Source organism: Malaclemys terrapin, chromosome 10, assembly GCF_027887155.1.
Source record: "Malaclemys terrapin pileata isolate rMalTer1 chromosome 10, rMalTer1.hap1, whole genome shotgun sequence".
Taxonomy (NCBI): Eukaryota; Metazoa; Chordata; order Testudines; family Emydidae; genus Malaclemys; species Malaclemys terrapin.
The window spans coordinates 4,168,934-4,190,534 of NC_071514.1; the positions used below are offsets into that span (position 1 = coordinate 4,168,934).

The window sequence follows — 21,601 nt, forward strand, 5'->3', positions numbered from 1 at the left end:
CTGAGATTGTCACATAATCACATGCCTCCAGGAGTTGAGACTTTAAAAAGCATTTAATAGCGTGAGACACAATAAAGTTGCAAGAGCTGGCAACACTAGGTAGGGCTCTAGTCAACAGCTATGAGGATCAGCAGCTAAGGCCCACAGTCCTAAACTCAGCTGACCCAACACTAAGAGCATGGTGGTTGTGAAAGATCAGAGATGTGCATCTGTCCCAGCTCTGTTGCACTCCCGCTCATCATGCACAAGTATTTTGGGGGAGCGGTCTTTCTCCATTGGTATCTGAGGAGTTGAGTGAATGGCACTCTCCAAATGACGTCCAGGAGACTTCAGTGAATACGCCCAAGAGTTTGCCTGATATCTGCGCCCCCTCCGGTTGACTGACAGGCTTAGCAGCAGCATTGTGAAAGCTTGTATCTCTGTCACACAAACTCTCTAAACACAGAAACATTTATAATCAAACCTAACTACTACAGCCCTTCACTCACTCACTTTCCGAGAACAAATGTAGAACTCCTTTTCCTGGTGAAAGGAATGTATACAGGAGCTCAGTGTGGATTTTTATAAAGACCATACACAGTCTGTGTAAAGCCAAATGAGAAAAAATAATTGCCTCAAAATGTTCCCCAAAATCGCTTTAAAAATAAATGTCTAGAGTAGAATGCCTCCTGGATGCCTCTGTGTCAGTCATGCCTACAGTACCCTTTGGCCAACATTCCTGATGCTGGCGGTTGGTATCTAATGAACCATCAACAATTTGGCTAAGTCTGAGGGACAGCTATGGGTAGTTTCAGTGTGCATCTTCTGCCTGTAGAATCTCCCCAAACCAAACAGCTGTTGGTACTTTCAATGAAACCCCACTAGAAGACCCCAGGTAGGTAAAGTTAGTACACCACAGGTGGTAATGTAATTAATACATAAGTCATTGTCAAACCTAAACCAAATTAAGGGTCTAACTGATCCACACAAAGGCATTGCTACCTCTGCAATCTGGGGCAGCGATATAGTTTAAAAGACGACTGCCTCCGTGACCTTTCATAGCAAGGAGAGCTTGGAGGCTTTGTATAAAATACAGCAGTAACTTCTCCTTCCCCGTTCCCCACATGGTAGGATTGCATAGCTTTAATTTATAGAACAGCCAATCATGCCCTCAGTTACAGCTATGTAAACCCACTGACCGTAAGTTTTAGACCCCGATGGTTGACTCCAGCTAGAAATGGGGTATTTCACTCTGCTCATCGGTGCAGGGATATAGGATCAACATTCAGAGCGAAAACGATGCCCAGTGGAATTAATAAACCTGGTCACATTTTTGTCCTTATGGGCAAGCCCTGTGGGGTCCTTCCAAAGACAAAACTTTGACCCAACAAAAAATAAGGCTTGGGACTCAGCTAAGAAAGTACAAAGGAAGACAGAAGCTGGGAATGGGCAACAGGGGATGGATCACTTGGTGATTCCCTGTTCTGTTCATTCCCTCTGGGGCACCTGGCATTGGCCACTGTCGGAAGACAGGATACTGGGCTAGATGGCCCATTGGTCTGACCCGGTCTGGCCGTTCTTGTGTTGTTATGACAGACTCTCAACAAGGCACTAGCTGGACTACTAATGACAGATTTTCCTTGTGGGGGGGGGTGCAAGGAGGTGGCTTTTTTTTTCTTCTTCATACAAATCCAAAACATTAACAATGGCAAAGCCACAATGGCAAAGCCAGGTAACTCTCTCCACCAAAGGCATCTCCAGCCTAGTCAGCTGCTCTAATGTGAAGCTAAGTGGGCCTGATTCTGTAACAGCTTTCAGATCCCCCTAAAGGCAACGTTAGTTGAAATCAGTTAACACTTCACATGACCATCACCACCATCAAGACCTAGGGCTGCAACCAAAAGGACTGTCTTGTGAACCGAGGATGGCATCAGGAGTCAAGAACTCCACTATAGACTTGCCATGTTAGACCTTGGGCAAGTCACTTTGTGCCTTACCCAAAGCCCAATGATGTCAACAGGAATCATTTCATTGATTTCAGAGGACTTCAGCTTAGACCCTTCAACACTGTGCATCAATTCCCCAGTCTATAAAATAGGGCTAACAACACTTATTCATTTTTATACAGTGCTTGGAGAGCCACGAGCTATATAAATGTTAAGTAGTATTGTTGCTCTTGGATAATGGCATATTTTCTCTGCAGCTTTCCACATACTGAAGTCATGGGTGAAGGATCCTAGAATAGGAAGGATGCAGTAGAACCAAAGGTGGAAATTAGCAGAACACACATTGCAAACTGAAATACAAGACCACCACCCTTCCCACCAGAACATATGGGGTAATTTTGTTTTCTATTACACAGCAAAATGATTTGTGGAGGAGTTTCATTTAACTAACAATTTCATCTACAGAAATCTCAGGCATGTGTTTGTTCCAAGAATGGTTTTATGCAGATATTTCACAAGAATACATCATGTAGATTATTTTACACGTCAGAATCACATCCTGAGGAAAATAGTGCAAGGATGTGCTGTCTTAATTAACAGTACACAAATTGTAACCAGTGCCTTTCGAGCCATTCATAAAGCAGTCAGCGGTTATCTACTGCCTAGCTGTTTTGCCAGCAGCATGTCACACGCACACACACTATCAATATAGAACCAGTGTTCAGTCCTTTCTTCCCTAGTCAACTGGGGTTTAAGAACTCTTTAGTCTTACACATTATAAATGTGGACCGAGGTGCAGCAGTGTCCAAATAACTTATTTGATGTAGGTGGCACATTATAGCAAGAGATGGGAGTTTTTTCCCAACACATACAGAGATTCATCTATCTGCTTATTTTAGTTGGTGTTAAAATATATCAGCCACCACTAACAGTACCACCATAATATATAGCTTTTGGTATTTGTTCTTCATGTCCTCCAGCAAGGAAGGTCTTGAGGATTTAGCTATAATGGATGTGATCCCAAAAGGTGCTGAGAAGCCATTGGCTTCAGGGGGCTTGAGGACATTTGTCATCGCGTGGGCTCAGACTCAAACATATGAGCTTTAAAAACTTTCTGTCAACAGTAAGTTAAAACCCTTTGAGGGTATCTTACAGCCAGGCTAGAAATGTTCATAATAAAATCTTAGCAAAACAGAAATCTAAGATTATGTGAAACTTCAGATTGTTGGTACAGAGGAAGACATGCAAAGTACAAAATTACAGGAACACTATTGTCTTCCTGCCTATTCTGTGGAAGGTTCTGTGGTGCTGCATTTGTTTTAAGGCCATGGGTGATTGAGTTTGGCTTTGTCATCTTTCCTGAAACGTTGAATTGCAACTGTTGGTTTTTCAGACTATAGTTGAAACTACGTGAGATACAAATTACAAACACATTTCTCATTTGAGGATTTTGTTCTCACACTCTGGCAGACTGAGAAGCTTGCAAATTAAAGATGTAATGGTGCCAAAGCTTTTTCCTTTACAAGAGACACACAACAGTCGATCTTTACAGCACTATCCAATCTGAGCAGCATTGTTCTGGTTGGCACTAGCCAAAAATTAGAATTACAAACTAATTTCACATTCAGTGTTTATTTATTTGTAATACAAATGGAAATGTGTGCTCAGATCTTGCCTGAAGTTCTACTCAGATTGTTTAAAAAAATACAGAACATTATTTCATTGTCTGACAATTAAAAAGCCCTATTTAAAATAACAAACAGAATTTTCAGTAGCCCGTCAAAACAAGTGACATTTTACTGCTGCAACTTCTGCCAAGGAGAAGTACCTTCTCAAGTAACAGCTATTATACAATCAGTTACTTCTCATCGTAAAAGAACATTTTAGTTATAGGATGATTTAAAAAAAAAACAATTTTACTGTAAGGTTTCATAATGAAAGGAATAAAAATCATGAAAAAATTTAAACTGAGTCAGGGAGACTAATTCCATGCGTATTGGAAAGTTGGTTCTGATCATCATCACACTTAAAGGAAGACACTTGGGCAAAGGGGATCCTTCGATGAAAGACTGCTCCATTAGGAAGACACAGCATTAGGAATTCTGGAGTGCAGTTTTAAAAACGGAGTCAAAACGTTGCATGTTAAGCACTAAAACGACAAAAAAATTTAAAAGCTATTTGAAATGTGAGGGGACATGAACATACACACACCCCCTATCCATTTTCTAGGTATCCAGGCACGATCTTTATAAATGAGTGGCTTGCTGTGTAAAAAGAAATGGATAGATTTAGATTCATTTGGACAGATGTGCTAGTATAAATGAAGAACATGATTATTTAACTATTACTATATCTGCTATTCATACAGTTGAATTTAAACCTGTATTTCCTAATAGAGCGTCCCCACACCCCTACAGCTGTTGATAATTGCTGGTTACATTTCAAAAACAGAATAGGAATAGTTTAAAATGTTACTGATCGCGTCAGTGTTAAGTGAATGGCAGAAAAAGATGGCAAGAAATGAGAGCCCTGGATTGCTCTGTGTATTGAGATTTATCCCCAACTACAAGATACTTTCAAATTCTTTTTTTTTCCTTCCTTGTCCCAAGAAGATTTTAAATCTACAAATTTGCTGCAGAGGTAATGTGGTGGCATGGGCTTTTTAACAGAAACATCTTTTTAAGTGGCTGTTTAAAAGCATTCTCAGCTGTAACTCATGAATGCACGTGCATATTTGAAACAATATTTTGTGCTTGTTACCGTGGGTGTTTGTTTTCGTTTTGTTTTTGTTTTTTTTAAAGATGAGAAAATGTATTTTTAATCAAAAAAGAGCGACCACCTTTTCAGACACCAGACTGTAGTTATATCCAAGCAATGTGGCTTTTTTCCCCAAGATCTGTTTGAGAACAGAGGCTGAAGACTGAATGCAAAGAAAAAAAAACCCCCAAAAGGGGAGAACTAATCTATGCACACGTTTTCTAATGTCTGTGATTTAAGTCTTCTCGGAGTAGCACCACCTTGAAAGATTGTACGTGGCCTAATGAAACTCCACAAATTCTTCCAGCGTTCTGGGGATCTGCTTTTGGTAGCTTATGTTATAGCTCCGTACTGCACGGGCAGCCAGGCACTTGAGGCTCAGCTTCATTTGCGTTTTAAGGAGGATTTCAGACACCCCAGTTGTACTTTTGTCAAGAGGAGTCTTCTTCTGCTTATTTGTCATGTCTGTATGAGCACCAGCCTCCACCAGACTGATGATAATCGAATGCAAAGTCAAAAAATCACTGATAGGTCTGTTGTACTGGACAATGATGTGAAGTGCGCTGTTTCCTTCGTTGTCCACAGCATTCACTTCAGCACCACAGTCTAACAGGAGCTTGGTGACAAGTGCATTTGGAAAGCTGCAGACGTCATTGGTGTGGAAGTCATCTACTGGTGTGCTGGAGTTGACAGCATGATGCAGCAAACTAGACCCATCCCGAGTTCTGGGATCAAGATTAATCAAGTTATAAATCTGCTTGTTGATTCGAGACTGCTCTTCTTCACCGCACTGAGTCTTGGTTGAGATGCACACCAAATACAAGAAGGTAAAAATATTGCATTCGTAGTTGTCCATGGCTGTGTGGATGTCAGTATCTTGGTTGCTTTTAATCCTGGACATTCCTTGTTCTATTTCCAAGACACTACACCTCAAAACACTTTCTATGTCCTTGGCTTTAACAGGCTCATTCAAGTGTATCATCTGAGAGAAGACTTGAGCAAACCTCAAGAGATCCTTATGGGTATTCCTATTACCTTTCTGCCTCAAATGCAATGCATGAAGCCATAGTTTGATACACTGTTCAAACTCCATGTTATCTGCATAAACAGCCCCACGATAAATAATAGGATGTGAAACATCTATATTGTCCGAGCCCAAAATTCGTTCACGCACTATGAGGCCTTCCATGTGAAGGGCGTCTCTGTCCTGCCTAATAGATTCTAATTCCTGAGGAGTTCTGCATTCAGTTCTGTTTCCATAAGCTTCAATTTGTGGAAGAACCTCTTTCTCAATGACGTTCTCACGGTCTCTATACCTCTCCAGCATTGCTAAGTATAAATAGTGATAAGTCTTCATTATATCATAATTTTCTCTGTCATTTGCAAACGATGCACCCAGAAGTTCCAAAGCTTCAATTCTACTTTTTCTGTCGCAGTCGGCATGAGCAAGAAGTAGTTCAACCACATCTGCCTTACAGCTCTCAGCCGCTACTTTTAATGGCGTCATTCCATGGCCATTCACCATCATTGCAGATTTCCATTTGACCAGCTCTCTAACAATCTCGACGTGGCCAGCTTCAGCTGCGAAATGTAATGCTGTAGCACCGCAGTGTGCCTTGGCGTTGGGATCAGCATGTTGTTCTAAGAGATATCTCACCACATCCGTGTGTCCCTTGTAAGCTGCAATCATAAGGCAAGTGTTGTCATACTTGTTGGCAATACTGAGGTTAGCATTATTTTCTACCAGGTATTTCACTATGTCCAGTCTGCCATCAAAGCACGCGGCCCGCAGCGGAGTTGAATTGGTCACAGTAGTGTGGTTCACATTGGCTCCGTGACTAACTAGCAGTTTGACAACTTCAAAGTGTCCGGCTCCTGCTGCACACCAGAGAGCTGTGGCTCCATCAATGACATAACTACAAATGCAAAGACAAAAAACCGGCAGTTAAACGGCTGCACTTTGTAAGAGAGCGGAGTTGTCTGCAAGAAGCAGGTTACCAATATTCCAAGTTTATATTCAACACAGGCAGATATTTTATAGCCATCCCATTTTATCCTTGAAGAGATTTATCAGCAGAGCAAGACAAAATAAGGCAATCAGCAAGTACGCAGATGTCCAGCAGAAAAAAAAGTTAGAGATTGAGATTTTCAAAGCAGTGCCAGGGATTTAGCCACATGACCCCATTAATATTAACAGAATCGCCTACAGACATTCGGTAAAGGAAGGCGAACCTACAGATCGTAGAATTACATAAGGAGAATAAAATTCAGACTTAAAAAGATAAAGTCTGATGTTTTCTCCACTTCACTAGGCCACTGGAATGTGGAAACAAGAGCTGTTTATATCGCAGCAATATGGATGAAAACAGTATCTCAGACTTCACTGGGAAACCAAACCATTGCAAAAGGACAAACCCATCTTTCATTGCAGTTTGTAGACCTGCTCAGGCGTTCTCCAGAGTTAAAACTGAATAAAAAAACACCAACGTGATTGAATAATTATGCTGCAAATGCACATAAGTAACTTTGCGAGAATAGCTGCATGTGTATTTACATGCTCAAGTGCTCAGACAACACCCAACAGGACAAGCTTCAGAGTTCTGGTCTAAAGATAGTTCTTAGGGCTGGATTCTGATATCCTCACTCAGCATGAGCCGTTCCTTACTCCACAAACAGCCTCTCTGAAATCAGTGGAGCTACTTTTGTAATAAGATGTGAGGAAGGATTTCAAGCCCTGGCCCTATGACCAGAGGTGCTTTCCTGGTGCAGCAGGGGGACACATACACAAAACAAGAATTTGGGGAGTAAACAGTTGGGTGTTATGAGTCAGTCTTCCTTAGTCTGCACCTTGGCAGAGACTAGAGGCACCATCACAGACTCCCTAGCACAACTGTGGCAATCAGGCTCACAAGAATGATGGGAGACACAAGGAGCACAAACAGTGAATGCACAGCACACCCCCCACGGCCTAGCCTGAATATCCTCATGCAGGGGGCATGAGAGGAAGTTTAAACAGGCGGTGCATAAAAATGACCTAGCCCTGAATCTGTGCCAGGAAGAAGTGAAAGGGCCCAGCCATCCCATAAACACACAGTGATGTAGAGAAGAAGAACATCCAACAGTAGAGTGGTGATAACAGCCCTTCCAGGGTGGATACAAATCAATGTTGTTTTTCATAAAATGCTTCCTGAGGAAAAAAACTTATCTAAAGATAGTTTTAATTAAGATACATTATAGCTCAAAGTTATCTCATCATGGACGAGGGATTATAAATTCTAATTCTATAGTATGAGACAACATATTCATGTCATGTTTAAGAAAAGTTTTGTAAATGAGTTCCAATAGTTCATGGATTAGGGACCCAATCTTATGTGGTTCCAGGGGCTTCTGTATAGATCATTTAGGTTAATCTTTCTATTTACCCAATGGGACTCAGTGCTCAGTCTAGAAGATACCATCAGAGATGCTTAGTTTTGCAGTTCTCAAACTGTGGATTTGTGTCTCCAAAGATAACATGCTTGTTACCAGCAAAAATGTTTTAAATAAATAAATAATATGTAGAGGTGAGAAATAACAGACCTCAACCCTATTGTCCCTCTTCAAATTTGTGTACACAGAGTCAATCCCTTACCTCTCTCTAAAAGTGCAAAATTTCAAAAGTTCTATAAATAGAAGATTGCTGGGGGCGGAATAGATCTGGACAAGGAGAAGAAGTCTAGAGATAAATGTGAGAAGGGAGGGACAGGCAGTAGAAACAAAAGTGAAACTGTTTGAGCAGCATATTCCAGAAGTCTTGAGGTCTTTCTGAGGGTAGCCTTCATTGGTTTGAGATCTACCATACCATTCTCTCACTAGAAGGGAAAATCTATAATGGCAGCAGGCTGTAAAGAAACCCAGGTTTGGGTCTCATCTATCTCTGAGTTGTGAAGAATATGATTAAGGTTATAACAACCAACAAGAATGCACTTTTATGTAGAAATCCATGATTAAATCGAGTCTTCCTGACTAGTGATTTAAATCAATTTGATTTAAATCAAATCCACCCTGTCCCTTTCTAGCATTGACTGGGAGCAGGAGACCCTCCTCCACCTCAAAAACAGGAGAGACCCCCTCACACATACACCTCCACTCTACTCATTCTCGAGGAATTTTTCTTTGGAAAGAATGATCAAAAATGAGCATTCTTGGGTTCGGCCTGTCTCCCTCAGTGCCACAGAGAGGAATTACTCTTAGCTCCTCCCCTGAGCTGGTGGAGAGGCATAGCTATAGTAATTACAGGCCATCAATTGACAGCCAGATGCAAGTCAGCAGCGGGTACCCATTATGTTCTCTCTCTCTTCCTGTATCTGAAACAAGCTCTTCCTTTTCATACAGGCAGCATAAAGAAAGCAAATCTGTGAAACCTGAGTTTGCTTTTAGGGCAACTTTAGCTTTATGGATATGGTTGGGCAGGAGATTTCAGCTTTTTTATTTTAAGAACCATTTATGGGTGCATACATGTTGGAACACGTTAGAACAGTGTTTCTCAGACTGGGGTCGCCGCTTGTGTAGGGAAAGCCCTTGGCGTGCCGGTCCAGTTTGTTCACCTGCCCCGTCTGCAGGTCCAGCTGATCGCGGCTCCCACTGGCCATGGTTCGCTGCTCCAGGCCAACGGGGGCTGCTGGAAGCGGCGCGGGCCGAGGGACATACTGGCCGCCGCTTCCAGCAGCCCCCATTGGCCCGGAGTGGCGAACCGCGGCCAGTGGGAGCCGCGATCGGCCGGACCTGTGGACGGGGCAGGTAAACAAACCAGCCCGGCCTGTCAGGGGCTTTCCCTAAACAATTGGCGACCCCAGTTTGAGAAACACTGCATTAGAATAACATTGCAACAAGTAGTTTTAAGAACAAGGGCAGTAACAGAGGTGAAGAAAGGACGGTCCACTCAGGAACACAGAAACAAGACATTCTGGAAAGGTAATCTTGGTTGATTATAAGTGTTATTCATAATCTAGTAAAATTTCACTGTATAGTATTCGTTCCAGGCTAAACTAAAATACTTATATCAGTGCTATAGTTCTAAAAAGGTGAGGGACTAAGATTCATTTAGAAAGGCCTCAGGCAATAGCTCTGTCCACACTACACAAAACAAATCCATTTACAAATATGATTTAACACACAGCTAGAACTGCATAAACATGTTTAAATAATCCACTTTAACAAGGTATCTTCTGATGAGCTTTGAAACCCATAGACTCTTGGGTCAGGTAAGGTAGTTTTCTACAAACCAGGCAGTTTAGCGGCCAAGAATTTTAGCTTACTTTTAAGAAAAGTTTCTTCTGTACCTTCAGTCTGTATGCACTTAGCTTGCTGATATACTGATGTAAAGTCCACAACTATCCCAGTCTAAGTCATAAGATTACTCTATATTCCCAACTAAGGAAGAGTAAAATGGCTGACAAGATGCAGGAACTGAGTTTGTGGGAACTATAGCTCCTTATACAACCTTGTCCAGAATGCTCCATAGCTCAAGACTAAACTCTTGTGGCCCCAGCAATCAGAGCTAAAGTAACCTTTAAAAAAAATAATTACCATTAAGTAAAATCTGAATGTCCAAATTAGAAATAAAACTTCATTAAAATGTAGATATCAATGAGGCCATAAAAACCATCTCCCATGCCTTTAAACAGCTAGAGTAAGCAAGGTAGAGGGGAATTTGCGCTCTCACTGGAGGTTTTCAAAGCACTTTAAAAACATTTAAGCCTCACAAAATCCCTGTATGCTCCGTATACAACCAAAAGGGTCCTTTTTCTGATAACTAACTACTGTACATTTGGGCTGAGAAGGGACCTATAGCATATTACAAATGCAGCTATAGCATCTCATGCTGTGATCCTGTCACATCTCATAAGCTAAGCACCAATCGGTAGCTGACTGTGAGATCCAGTTGCTGCAGGAAGTGATGGTGGTGATTCAATATAGGCAGTTCTCTTTCCCGTGACTCTGAATTGAACTGGTACCACAGCTTTTGTCAGAGGGTGCTGAGCTGCTGGGGACAGGTCTTGCAAGAGAAGGAAAACTGATCCTTTGTGACCAGAATGATCCCATAGCACATCTTCCAAGAACAAAATTATTACCCGCAGCGTCCTGGCTAAATCCCAGCTCAGGTGATTACGTTCTCTCCCCCAAAACTCCCCATGCAGTTTCAGTTGAATAGTGTACTTTTCTCCCCTTCCTGTCCTAAACTGTTATGTGCCGTTGAGCACCTCCTTCAAAGAATACTGCATTTAGTATTCTTTAGTAGGGGGGGGGATAGCTCAGTGGTTTGAGCATTGGCCCGCTAAACCCAGGGTTGTCAGCTCAACCCTTGAGGGGGCCATTTAGGGATCTGGGGCAAAAAAATTGGTCCTGCTAGTGAAGGCAAGGAGCTGGACTTGATGACCTTTCAAGGTCCCTTCCAGCTCTATAAGATAGGTATATCTCCATATAATTATATTATAGTGTTGGAGGAAGTGATGTCTCCTGTATGGTTTATATACTACAGTAGTTTGTAAAAGGTTTTGGAATAACATGTACTAATCAAAAGAGTAATACCATTTTGTGGAGTAATTTAGAGAGGAATCCATGTCTACCTTATCTAGAACCAGAGGCATCATCAATTATATCTAGAGCAGTTGAAAAGGAGGGTGGCTGCATACAAACAGGGCATCCATGTGGCTCACACCTTCCCTCTCTGAGGGCATGTCCTAAAGCTCCATGCGACCCATGGTAGCAGTGATGTCATAGAATAATACATTCTGGTACATCCTGAAAAAAGGCCACTTGCCCAAGTCAAAGGCGAAGCTTTCCCTGGGGAGCTGAGGTGTGGGAGTTGTGGCTAGCCCCATTAGATGCTGTATAAGGTAAGGTTTTTTTAAACAAAAAACAAAACAAAAAAATACATGTTTTGCCCATGTAGTTGGGAACTGAGGAAGTTATGACTCCCTGAGTCGACACACAATTCCTGTAGCACTGCTACTGCTCATAGCTTTCCCAGCAGAGTGCGGGTGGGGAGAACCCTAGTTCGTTTCACAGCAACTATTCCAACTCTGGTAGGAAAGTGCTGTGTGGTCCCCATAATCACACAGAGAGGGTATGTCTACACTGGGAACATTACAGTGGTACAGCTGCATTACTTGTAGCGTAGATGCTTACTACAATGATGGAAAGGGTTCTTCCGTTGCAGCAGTAAATCCATCTGTCTGGGAGACCGTAGCTAGGTCGACAGAATTCTTCTGTCGACCGGTGTCTGCAATGGGCATTAGAACAACTTAATTACAGTGCACAGGACGTGAAAATTTTCCCAGGCCTAAGTGATGTAGGTAAGACAATCTAACTTTGTAGTGTAGACCAGCCCAGGGTCTGGTTAGCAAGATCTTTCAGCATCTGTTTCTGAGATAGCTCAATTTTCATCCCGGCTTTGCAATTCCCCTTTGAAAGAGATAGGGGTAAGAGACAGCAGCATTGTGTACGTACCCATCGAAGCGGACTGTGCCAGTCTGATGGGTCTGCACCCGGTAATGTTCTAGCAGCAAGCGCACCACCTTGGCGTGACCGTTACGGGCTGCGATGATAAGGGGCGTGGAGCGCTGCCCACCTTGCTGGCTGATGTAGTTCAGCAAGTACCTGATGTCATTCTCGGAGCGGTTGAGCAGCAGGGCAGCCAGGGTCAGCACTCTCCCTTCACTGGCCGCCTTGTACACGTAGCCGGCCAGGCCTTCCATGGCCTTCTCCTCCTCCCAACTTCTCCTCCTGCTGCCACCGCCACCTTCAGGCCTGCCAGCTGCAGCTGGTGCCAAGGCCAGGGTAGTCTCTTCCTCCTCCGTCCTGAATCGGTCCACGGCGGGGGGCACATGCGGGCAGGCCCTGACCAGAGCCCAGCTGGCCCCCTGAGGGTCAGCAACAGCGCAGGGTGACTCGAGTCTCCACCACTACCCACAGCCCCCAGGGCGCCCTGTCAGGGCCACATGCTCCAGCCCCTCGGAGTGCCACGTGCCATGGCGGGTGGGCAGCCGAGGGCAGCCACCGCTCTGGGGCTCAGTGCCCACTACCCCACCCCCACCCCCCGACAGGGCCACAGGGCTGGGGGGCAGGGAGCCCCCCCAGGAAAGCTCCCGGGGGGGGCTGGTGGGGGAGGGACCCAGGAAGGGGGACCAGAGGGCGGGAACCCCCCGTTCGCTACAGGCCCCCACAGGAGGACTGGGGGAGGCAGGGACCCAGGAAGGGCGGGGGGGGGGTCTTGCACGCCCCTTTGCTACGGGTGCCCGGAGGGGCCTTGGTGGCGGAGCAGGGACCAAGGAGAAAGCAGAGGCGCGGACGCCCCTACCTCACTACGGGTCCCCGGAGGGACCGTGCACGGGGCACAGGGACTCTGAGACCTCGAGTTCCCAGGAGTGACAGGGTCAAGCCCCGCCCTCCCAGCTACGGGTCCCCGCAAGGGCCGGAAAGCCTCAGCTCCCTCAGAATTGTCCTGGGCCGCGCCCCTCCCCCGCCCGCGTTCCTTCTAGGCCGCTGAGATTCCGGAAGCAAAAGCGGAAGTGTCCGAGTCCCCCGTGGAATCCATCCCGGCCCGGAAACCGCGACCCGAGCAGAACCGTTCCGGGCTTGGCGGGGCCGAGCGGGCCCGCGGCAGGACCTGGGGGTGGCGGACGGTGCCAGGGGCTGGCCCTGCTCGGCAGGAACCGGGCTGGGTCCCCCATTCGGCCCCTTCCAGCAGCCCTGTCCCCTCCCCAGGACAGGGCCATGGCCGGGCTGTGCCATGGCTGGGGCGGCTTCCCCAAAAGTGGTTCGTGGGTCTCCAGCCGCCCCAGGTCCCACCGCACTTGCCAACCCTCAGCCCCTCCTGCTGGGGCACTTGCCTGGCGCCCCCCACCCCTCCACACGCACCCAGGCCCGATCTGGCTGCAGCCATCGAGGACCTTTCCGTGCCCCCCCCCCCCTTGCAGACTGCTGAGGGCAACCAGCCAAACAGGGAATCAAAATACATCCCCCCCACACACACACACACACACACCCCATCTGAGTCAGGGGTCCCTTCTCCTGCCTTATAATCCCACCAGCACCATTGCCAAGCCCTCAAAAATCATGAGTCCAGGCTCCAGGAACCATGAGCTTGGCTTTAAAAGGATGATTTCCATAATCCATTTGGGGTTGTTTTTAGTTACTTTCTGTTCTGGTGCCGTTCAGGGTGCAGCTCGGGTCGCGTTTGCACAAGTTTTTTGTTTTAAATGAAAACTAAGATTTCTGGGTAATCCCCTCACTCCAGGAGGTGGGGCTTTCAGAGGGACACCAACCATCGCAGCAAATGGCAACACTGCTAGCACCCCAGTCATCCAGAGAGTCTTCCAAAAATACCAGAGTAGATTAAACCTACGTTTCGAATGAAAAAGTAATCGGGGAACAACTTTGTTTTGGTGAGGGGAAAGTTTTAGGCTGCTTAATAAATCATAAAAGGGCACAAGCTTAATTGTTAATTCTTGTGCGAGTCACTTTAAGGAGCTGTTAGGGATAAGGAATGCAACAATGCCCACCAGCATTATGAGGTCCCTGCTTCTTGGTTACCATCTGTTGTGGAGTTTTCTTTCTTTTGTTCTATGCTGCTTGCCATGTGTCACTGCCTGGACCATGTGCTGCATGAAAGGGGCTTCTCGGGTGAGTGAAATGCAGAACTAAACAATCAGCATTAATAATAAAAGGAGAATTACGTTTTTGAAAAAACTGTCACCTATACTAATTTTACATATACACTAATGTTACCAATAACGAAAGTAGATAATTATTAACCTGATAGCTCCACAAAGCAAACCCTAGTAAGTAAAGGTCCAAACAAAGGAGATTGTGTGGGGTGATGTTCTATAACAAGGCTGAACAGCAAGTACAATATTCCTGAGATACAGAACCACACTGGCTATGTTTGGCTGTGGTTTAGTATTAATTATCTATATTGCAGTAGTATGTAGAGGTTCCAACCAAGATGGGGGCCCAGTGTGGTGGGCACACTGGAAACGCAATAGGGCCCAATCTTGCAAACTCTTCTGAACATGCTTAATTTTACTACCACGAGTAGTCCCACTGAAATCAATGGGCTACACATAGTAATAAAGTAAAGCCGGGCATGTGTGCAGGACCGGGACAAAATGACTTGCTAAGAGGGGGAGTAACAGGTAGAACTAGCACCCAGTCCAGCATCCACTCCACTCGACCAGAATGGCTTGTGTAGGCTTGCCTTGATTCTCTTCAACAAAAGCTGTAGGCGTCCAAATACAGAAATGGAATGATAAACTGGAACTCCTTTTGAAACAAAAAAGTGTGCTGAGCAATGGTAACAGGGTAACCAAGGCCCCAGTCCTGTAGCCAGCGAGAGCCCCATTGACTTTAATAGGGATCTGCCCACACTCAGAACTCAGTTAGGGGTCTGGGCCATAATGTGTAAGCACGCTGGGATCTTGTGGGATGACAGACACTATATAGATTTAAGTTGTTATCAAGAACAGAGACACGATGCCTCTTGATTTGGTAAGTCCCCCTAAGCCTCCTCTCTCATTTTCCAGGTGAGGAGGGCCCATCCCTCTGGTGTCAGGCCATCACTTTCCGTCTTTGCTCTAGTTCACCTCTATTCTCCCAGCTTCTCGTCATCTGCAGTCTGGCATCTTTGACTTTACATTCCAAAGGCAAGCTGCTTCAGACAACTTCTACCTCCTCAAACAGCCTACTCTTGCAAACGCCCTTTTAAGTAGCTTGACTATGCCACAAACACAGGTGATAGCACTATTCAGTCATACAACTTCCACTGCTGAAAGTGTCACAATGGCTTATCCTCAGTAAGTATAACTGTTTGAAAGTGTACAGGAATCAGGATGTTCTCTCCTTCCCAACCTTTCACTGAGAGTTGTGTGGGAACATGTCTCTCCCTTTCTGTGCTACATGTGTTTGTAACTATGTGTCCATTTGTGTTATCCATGTCCTATAAGGCAAGGACTAGAACTCACTCTTCCTGCTTGTTGTGTAAAAAACAGAATTTTCCAATGATCTTTATGAAATTCTGCCCAGACAAGCCTTGGATTTTCCCAGCCTCAACTTGTACCTCTGTTCAAGGGCATAATTCAACTCCCATTAGTATCAGTAGGAATTTTGTCATTGACTTCAATAGGAGTGGGACTGAGACCCAAGTGTCTACAGGTGTATTTCTGCTCTCCACCACTCCTGATCCACCATTAGCAGCTTCCCTAAGATTGCATCAGTTCCACTGGGGGGAAAATGTAGCCCCATCTGTTTACTTGTTTCTCCCTTTCATCTACCGTACTCCCCTTCTCCGGAAGCTTCTAACGGATATGTCTTGTTGTGACCAGTTATTTGTTATAACTAGCTGACACTGTAAGTAAAATGATCTACTAATTGTACTGAGGTCTGCTACGTGCCATTGTTTTAAGGTGGATACAGTAACAGCAGAATTAATAGTTAATTTAAAATCATGCAACTAGACCCGCTGCTTTCTGTGGAAACTTCGCTCCAAGCTATTCCATCCATTATGTATGGGAGCACTGGCCTAATTCTGCCAAAGGCAATTGCCAAAATAGGAACTGAAGATACAACAGCCAAGTGACACAGTACATAGTGTTAAGTTGTTGGGTCACCAAGGATCAGCTTTAACAGGCACATAAACACATAAGCTACAATACAATAATGCTGGCTTATGTTACTGTTGTAAATTGAAACCTGTTGTCTCCACTATCTCAAGAATTCCCCTCGTTTTGGATCTCTGGACTTTTTAGAGTTATACATCCAAGGAGAAGGAAATGCTAAGTCACAAGCATAATCAGTTCTAAAGATCCCAATTAAGAGGTGATCCTGCAAGATGCTGAGGCCTTGCTATTCATTGATTTTAATGCGTGCTGTGGGTGTTCAGCACCTCTGTTAGACAACAGAAGGGTGGCATCAGGTAATCAAAGGATACATTTCAGTGCCTCAGACCACATGGGTCATTGTATAGGCATGTCCCCTAAATAACAATACTTTTATATTCCTCCGAAGGTCTCAAAGCACTTTACAAAGGAAAGTAAGTCTCATTACCCACATATGACAGCTTCAGTTCTGAGGCAGAAGGTCCAGTTCACCATTGGCCTGCTCCCTGTGTCATCGTTAACACCAGTGGAGAGTGAGTATAACACGCTACCGGTCTGATCTGGGAGCATTTTACACTGGTGTAAGTGACTCCACAAAGTGCAGGACAACAGTGAATTGGGCCAGAATGAATAAGGGCCAGATTTTTAAAGCTGTTTAGGTACCTAAAGATGCAGATAGGCCCCTCATGGGGTTTTGAACAGCACCTAACTCCTCTCGTAGCCTAAGCACTTTGAAAAATGCCTCTGGATACCTCGTTGTCTCTTTCACCACCTAGGTAGCATTAAACATCTGGTCCTACGTGACTTTGCCTTGGCTACAGCAGGTCAGTGGCTGAGCTAGGAATAGAATCCATCTCCCCTGACTTCTAGTCACATGCCCCCTCCACTGAACTACTCCATTGCCTTCTACGACTGATGAGAGAGTCTCCTCCCCCTTACCATAGACTGAATCACGAACAACGTGTGGGGGAAATATGTGAAATGGGGACAGTGGAAAAAATTCAGCATGAGGATTCGAAGACCCCGTATGTCCTCTCAGCCTTGTCCTTCTTTAATCTCTTGCATTTCCATAGAGTCTTACTCCAGAGGCTCTCCCAGTGCTTTATGTTTCACTGCTGTCTTGTGAGAGAGTGAAGTATTAATAATCTTGTTCCATAGGTAACACCGGCAGATCCCGGTCATCGGAGGGTGGAATCAAACCTGAGACTTCTGGAGCTAAATGCATGAGCCTCTTCTGCATGAGCTAAAAGCCACAGGGCCCTTAGGGAAGGCAGTAGAGCGGACTCATTCATCGCTACATGGTCTTGGTGCCACGAGAGGGGACAGAGCACCACACCCAAGAGGTGTGTAGGTTACATGTGGATTATGAAAATGAAGCACACAGAACTTGCCCATGGTCACACTGAGTCTGTTTCAGGAAAAGATCCCAGATCTCCTGAGTCCCAATCCGGCGACTTATTTTAATTAAGGGCTGTGTTTGAAATAATAATTAAAAATATGATAAGCTGCTCATTTGTGAAAATCCCTATTTCTCATTCCATTTTCATAGCTGAAAATCATTTTCCATCTTTGGATCTGACATAAAAAGAGATGAGGGCATACTGCATGAACAATTAGTGGTTGGTCCAAAAGGCAAGTAAAGGGTTAAAAGATTGTGGGGGGGGGGTCCTATTTTAAAAATAGCAAAGATTATCTGACTGTACTTTGAAGAGGGTATGTGAATGAAATAAGCTGCCCAGATTTGCTGCCTGGAATACGGGGACAGCGCACTGAGGGGGCAGGACATGAACCCAGAGGATTTGCAATGATTTACCTTCTGCTCCGATAAGCCGAGATCACAGCTTCTCGCCTAAAACATTATTGTGGATCCTGCGTCAGTCTGTTCCTCTAAGGCCCCAGTCCTGCCACGAGCTCCATGTGGATGTGTCTGTGTGGCGCTCATTACAGGCCCAAGGACCTAGTGAGCGTGGCCAGTTACTGAGATCCCAGACCGTGCTGATAATAAGAGATTACACGAAGCTAGCTGATATACACAGCAAATTCATAGCACACGTGGTGTGGTTTGCTCCTTGGAAGGCCCAGTGTTTCTCACCCCTCCCCTCCTCATGTTCCAGTCTCAGCCTCAATCTTGATATCAGGCTCCCGCAATGTGAGGGACAGGGTTAATTCCCTCTGGAGCCTTTGCACCCCCCTTGAATCAGCCATTCGAGGCATTACTGCTGCCAGATCAGCACGAGAATTCCTGCTGAGCCGATTTCTCAGCGCTCACCCTCCCGCCTGACCTGGGGGCTTTAGCCGATGTAGAAGGTAAATATCCCCATGCATGCCAACTGCTGGTAAAGCAATTACAGCCACAGAAGTAACACACAGTTTGTTTTCAGACAGAGTTTTTTTAAGGCCTTTGTGTTTGGCTGGTGAATTGCTTTTGGAATAAGCTCCTTTACACCACAGCATTCACTCACTCTTACAATTCCCAGTGGCCATAATCCTGATTGACTCCCACTACAGCGTGTTCTCAGTTGACTTTGTCCTCTGGCCTTACGTTATTTCTTCCTGAAAATCTCCTCTCGGCAGCTTTGTTGGCATCTGCAAAGGCCGCTGTGGCACAAGCAATAAAGCAAACCGAGTGAACGCTTCACTTCCTAGCCAGCCACACTCCACTCCAACGGGGCCACCTCTCCCCTCCCCATTCACGTACAGCGCTCATTAATGGCCATGCGATACGCACACCCTAGCAGTCCAGTGACCTGATGATGACTACAGCTGATTCAAGTTTAAGGCTGGAGTTGTGTTGCTGATCGTTGCTGCCTTTTGAGGAGCAGGTCCCTCCAAGGCACCATCAGGTATACGCAGGGACTACTCAGCAGTAGTGCTCATAGTATGAAGCAAAGCAAGCTTGAAAAATTTAGCTCCATCTTAAGACCATAAGAACAGCCCCACTGGGTCAGACCAATGGGCCACTTAGTCAAGTATCCAGTCTCTGCCAGTGGCCAATGCCGGATGCTTCTGACAGTTGGAGGTTTAGATTCAGAGATTCTAGGACTGGAAGGGACCTCGAGAGGTCATAGAGTCCAGTCCCCTGCCCGCATGGCAGGACCAAATACTGTCTAGAGACAAATACTGCCTAGGTGTTCGAGACACTTGGAGCATGGGGCTGCATCCCTGACCATCTTGGCTAATAGCCATTGATGGACCTATCCTCCAGGAACTTATCTAATTCTGTTTTGAACCCTGTTATAGTCTTGGCCTTCACAACATCCCCTGGCAATGAGTTTCACAAGTTGCGTTGTGTGAAGTATTTCCTTTTGTTTGTTTTAAACCCGCTGCCTATTAATTTCATCAGGTGACCCCTGATTCTTGTGTTATGTGAAAGGATAAATAACACATCCCTATTCACTTTCTCCACACCATGCATGATTTTATAGACCTCTGTCCTATCCCCATCCTTAGTTGTCTCTTTTCTAAGCTGAGAAGTCCTAGTCTTTTTAATCTCTCCTCACATGGAAGCTGTTCCATACCCCTAATCATTTTTGTTGCCTTTCTCTGCACCTTTTTCAGTTCTAATCTTGTTCAAGCAATCTACATGGACTGTTCATTAGAGGCCACCCTTCAGTGGTTTAGAAGCTAATATTAGCTAGTTTCAAAGCACTGTACAAACATTAAGTAAACCTGATGACTCCCCTTAGGGATAGTTAGGTATAATTCCCATTTTATCGGCACACAGGCTGGGGCTACACTAGTGCTTTAATCTTTAAAATTGTCCAGTTGTCAACACTGGTATAGCTACATCCCAATAGCAACAGTGGGAGCTGTAGCATAGACAGGGCTATATGGCTTATGCACTGCTGTCATCTAACTCAGCTCACAGAAGCACTGTACAACTTGGCAGGAGAAACAGTGGGAAATTGTCGGGAAAAGGCCTAGTGTAGACAGAACCACAGAGAGATACTGGATGTGCTCAAGCCCAATGCTGGGATCAGAACACAAGAAGTTCCTTGTTCCCAGACCACATTACTTAGCCCTGCATTCTGCATGTGCCTCTACCTTTGTGTTTCTCATTGAACTTGTTTGTTTGTTTTCCTCTGATGTGTTAGCTAATAACAGCCCACTGCTGAAAGCAGTTGACCAGACTAGATGGATCAATGACGTGTTGTGACATGGGAACACTTCTGTTTATTTACTACATGACAATTTCTTTTGTTCGTTTAAAAAATAAGCAAAAATAACTTCCCGCTCTCTCAATCTTTGTATTCCTAATCTTGAATTTCTGAATGAACGAAGCTTAACTTATGCAGCGTTGTTGTAGCTGCGTCAGTCCCAGGACATTCAAGAGACAAGGTGGGTGAGGGATCTTTTATTGGACCAACTATGTAGCTCGAAAGCATGTCTCTCTCACTAACAGAAGCTGGTCCAATAAAACAGTGTGACTTGTAGTTTTAATCTGAAAAGTGATTAAAATGACATCATGGGATTCCCTGTTTATTGGTTCTCAAAGACTCAGATCTGCTCGATTTACAGTTGAAAAAAAATCTCCTAATTGCCAGGCCTGTAAATTCCACTTGGGGTCTGAATTTCACGTTGCGCTCTAGCCGATGACATGAGTCAGAACAGAAGCCAGCTCGTTTTCCCACAGCTGTATTGTATAGCTAATATTTCCGGGCTAACAGGAGGTAAGTAGTAGTGAAAACAAAATGTTAGTCAGCACCACAAGCAGATACGACTGAAATGACACAAAGAGCAAATCTAGTGAGCAGGAAGCTACCATTTTTACATAGACCCTCTTCAAACCAGACCTGGATTTCAAGATGAACATTTCAGCAGATTTCTGTACACCATAAAGGCAGAAAATATTACAGCCTTACTCTGCCCTTTTACAAATGTAGATTAATTAGTTAAGGTTTGTAAAGCCCTATGAGCATGAAAAGCACAGCGCTCTGTAAGAGTTAAGTATTATTATTTCACCCTGCACATCTGGATAGGGGCATGGCAGGCAGACCTACAATTGAGAAACACACAGCAGTGCTAAGCAGCCAGCCAACTCTGTGAATGATGGGGTGATGACAGATGATCATTTTAGTTAATTCAAGTTTTGTTTGTTTGTTTGTCACATCAAAGTATAGAATCATAGAATCTCAGGGTTGGAAGGGACCTCAGGAGGTATCTAGTCCAACCCCCTGCTCAAAGCAGGACCTAGTAGACTATAAACTCTCTAGAGCAGGGGCTGTGTCTTATTGTGGGTATTTACCTGCGAGGTTAGTGACAATGTAAAAGGCTCCTTTCTTC

The 21,601-nt window shown here is 44.8% G+C and overlaps 1 protein-coding gene across 1 annotated transcript; it reads right to left on the reverse strand.

Annotated features, from left to right (window-relative positions):
* Positions 1 to 2,406: 2,406 nt before the first annotated feature.
* On the reverse strand, positions 2,407 to 13,154 carry FEM1B (fem-1 homolog B). Its single transcript, XM_054042409.1, has 2 exons — positions 12,174 to 13,154; positions 2,407 to 6,598 (listed from the first exon to the last, which is right to left on the reverse strand). The coding sequence occupies exons 1-2, from the start codon at positions 12,419 to 12,421 to the stop codon at positions 4,963 to 4,965; spliced, it is 1,884 nt and encodes a 627-aa protein (XP_053898384.1). The 5' UTR covers positions 12,422 to 13,154; the 3' UTR covers positions 2,407 to 4,962.
* Between the last annotated feature and the right edge of the window lie 8,447 nt (positions 13,155 to 21,601).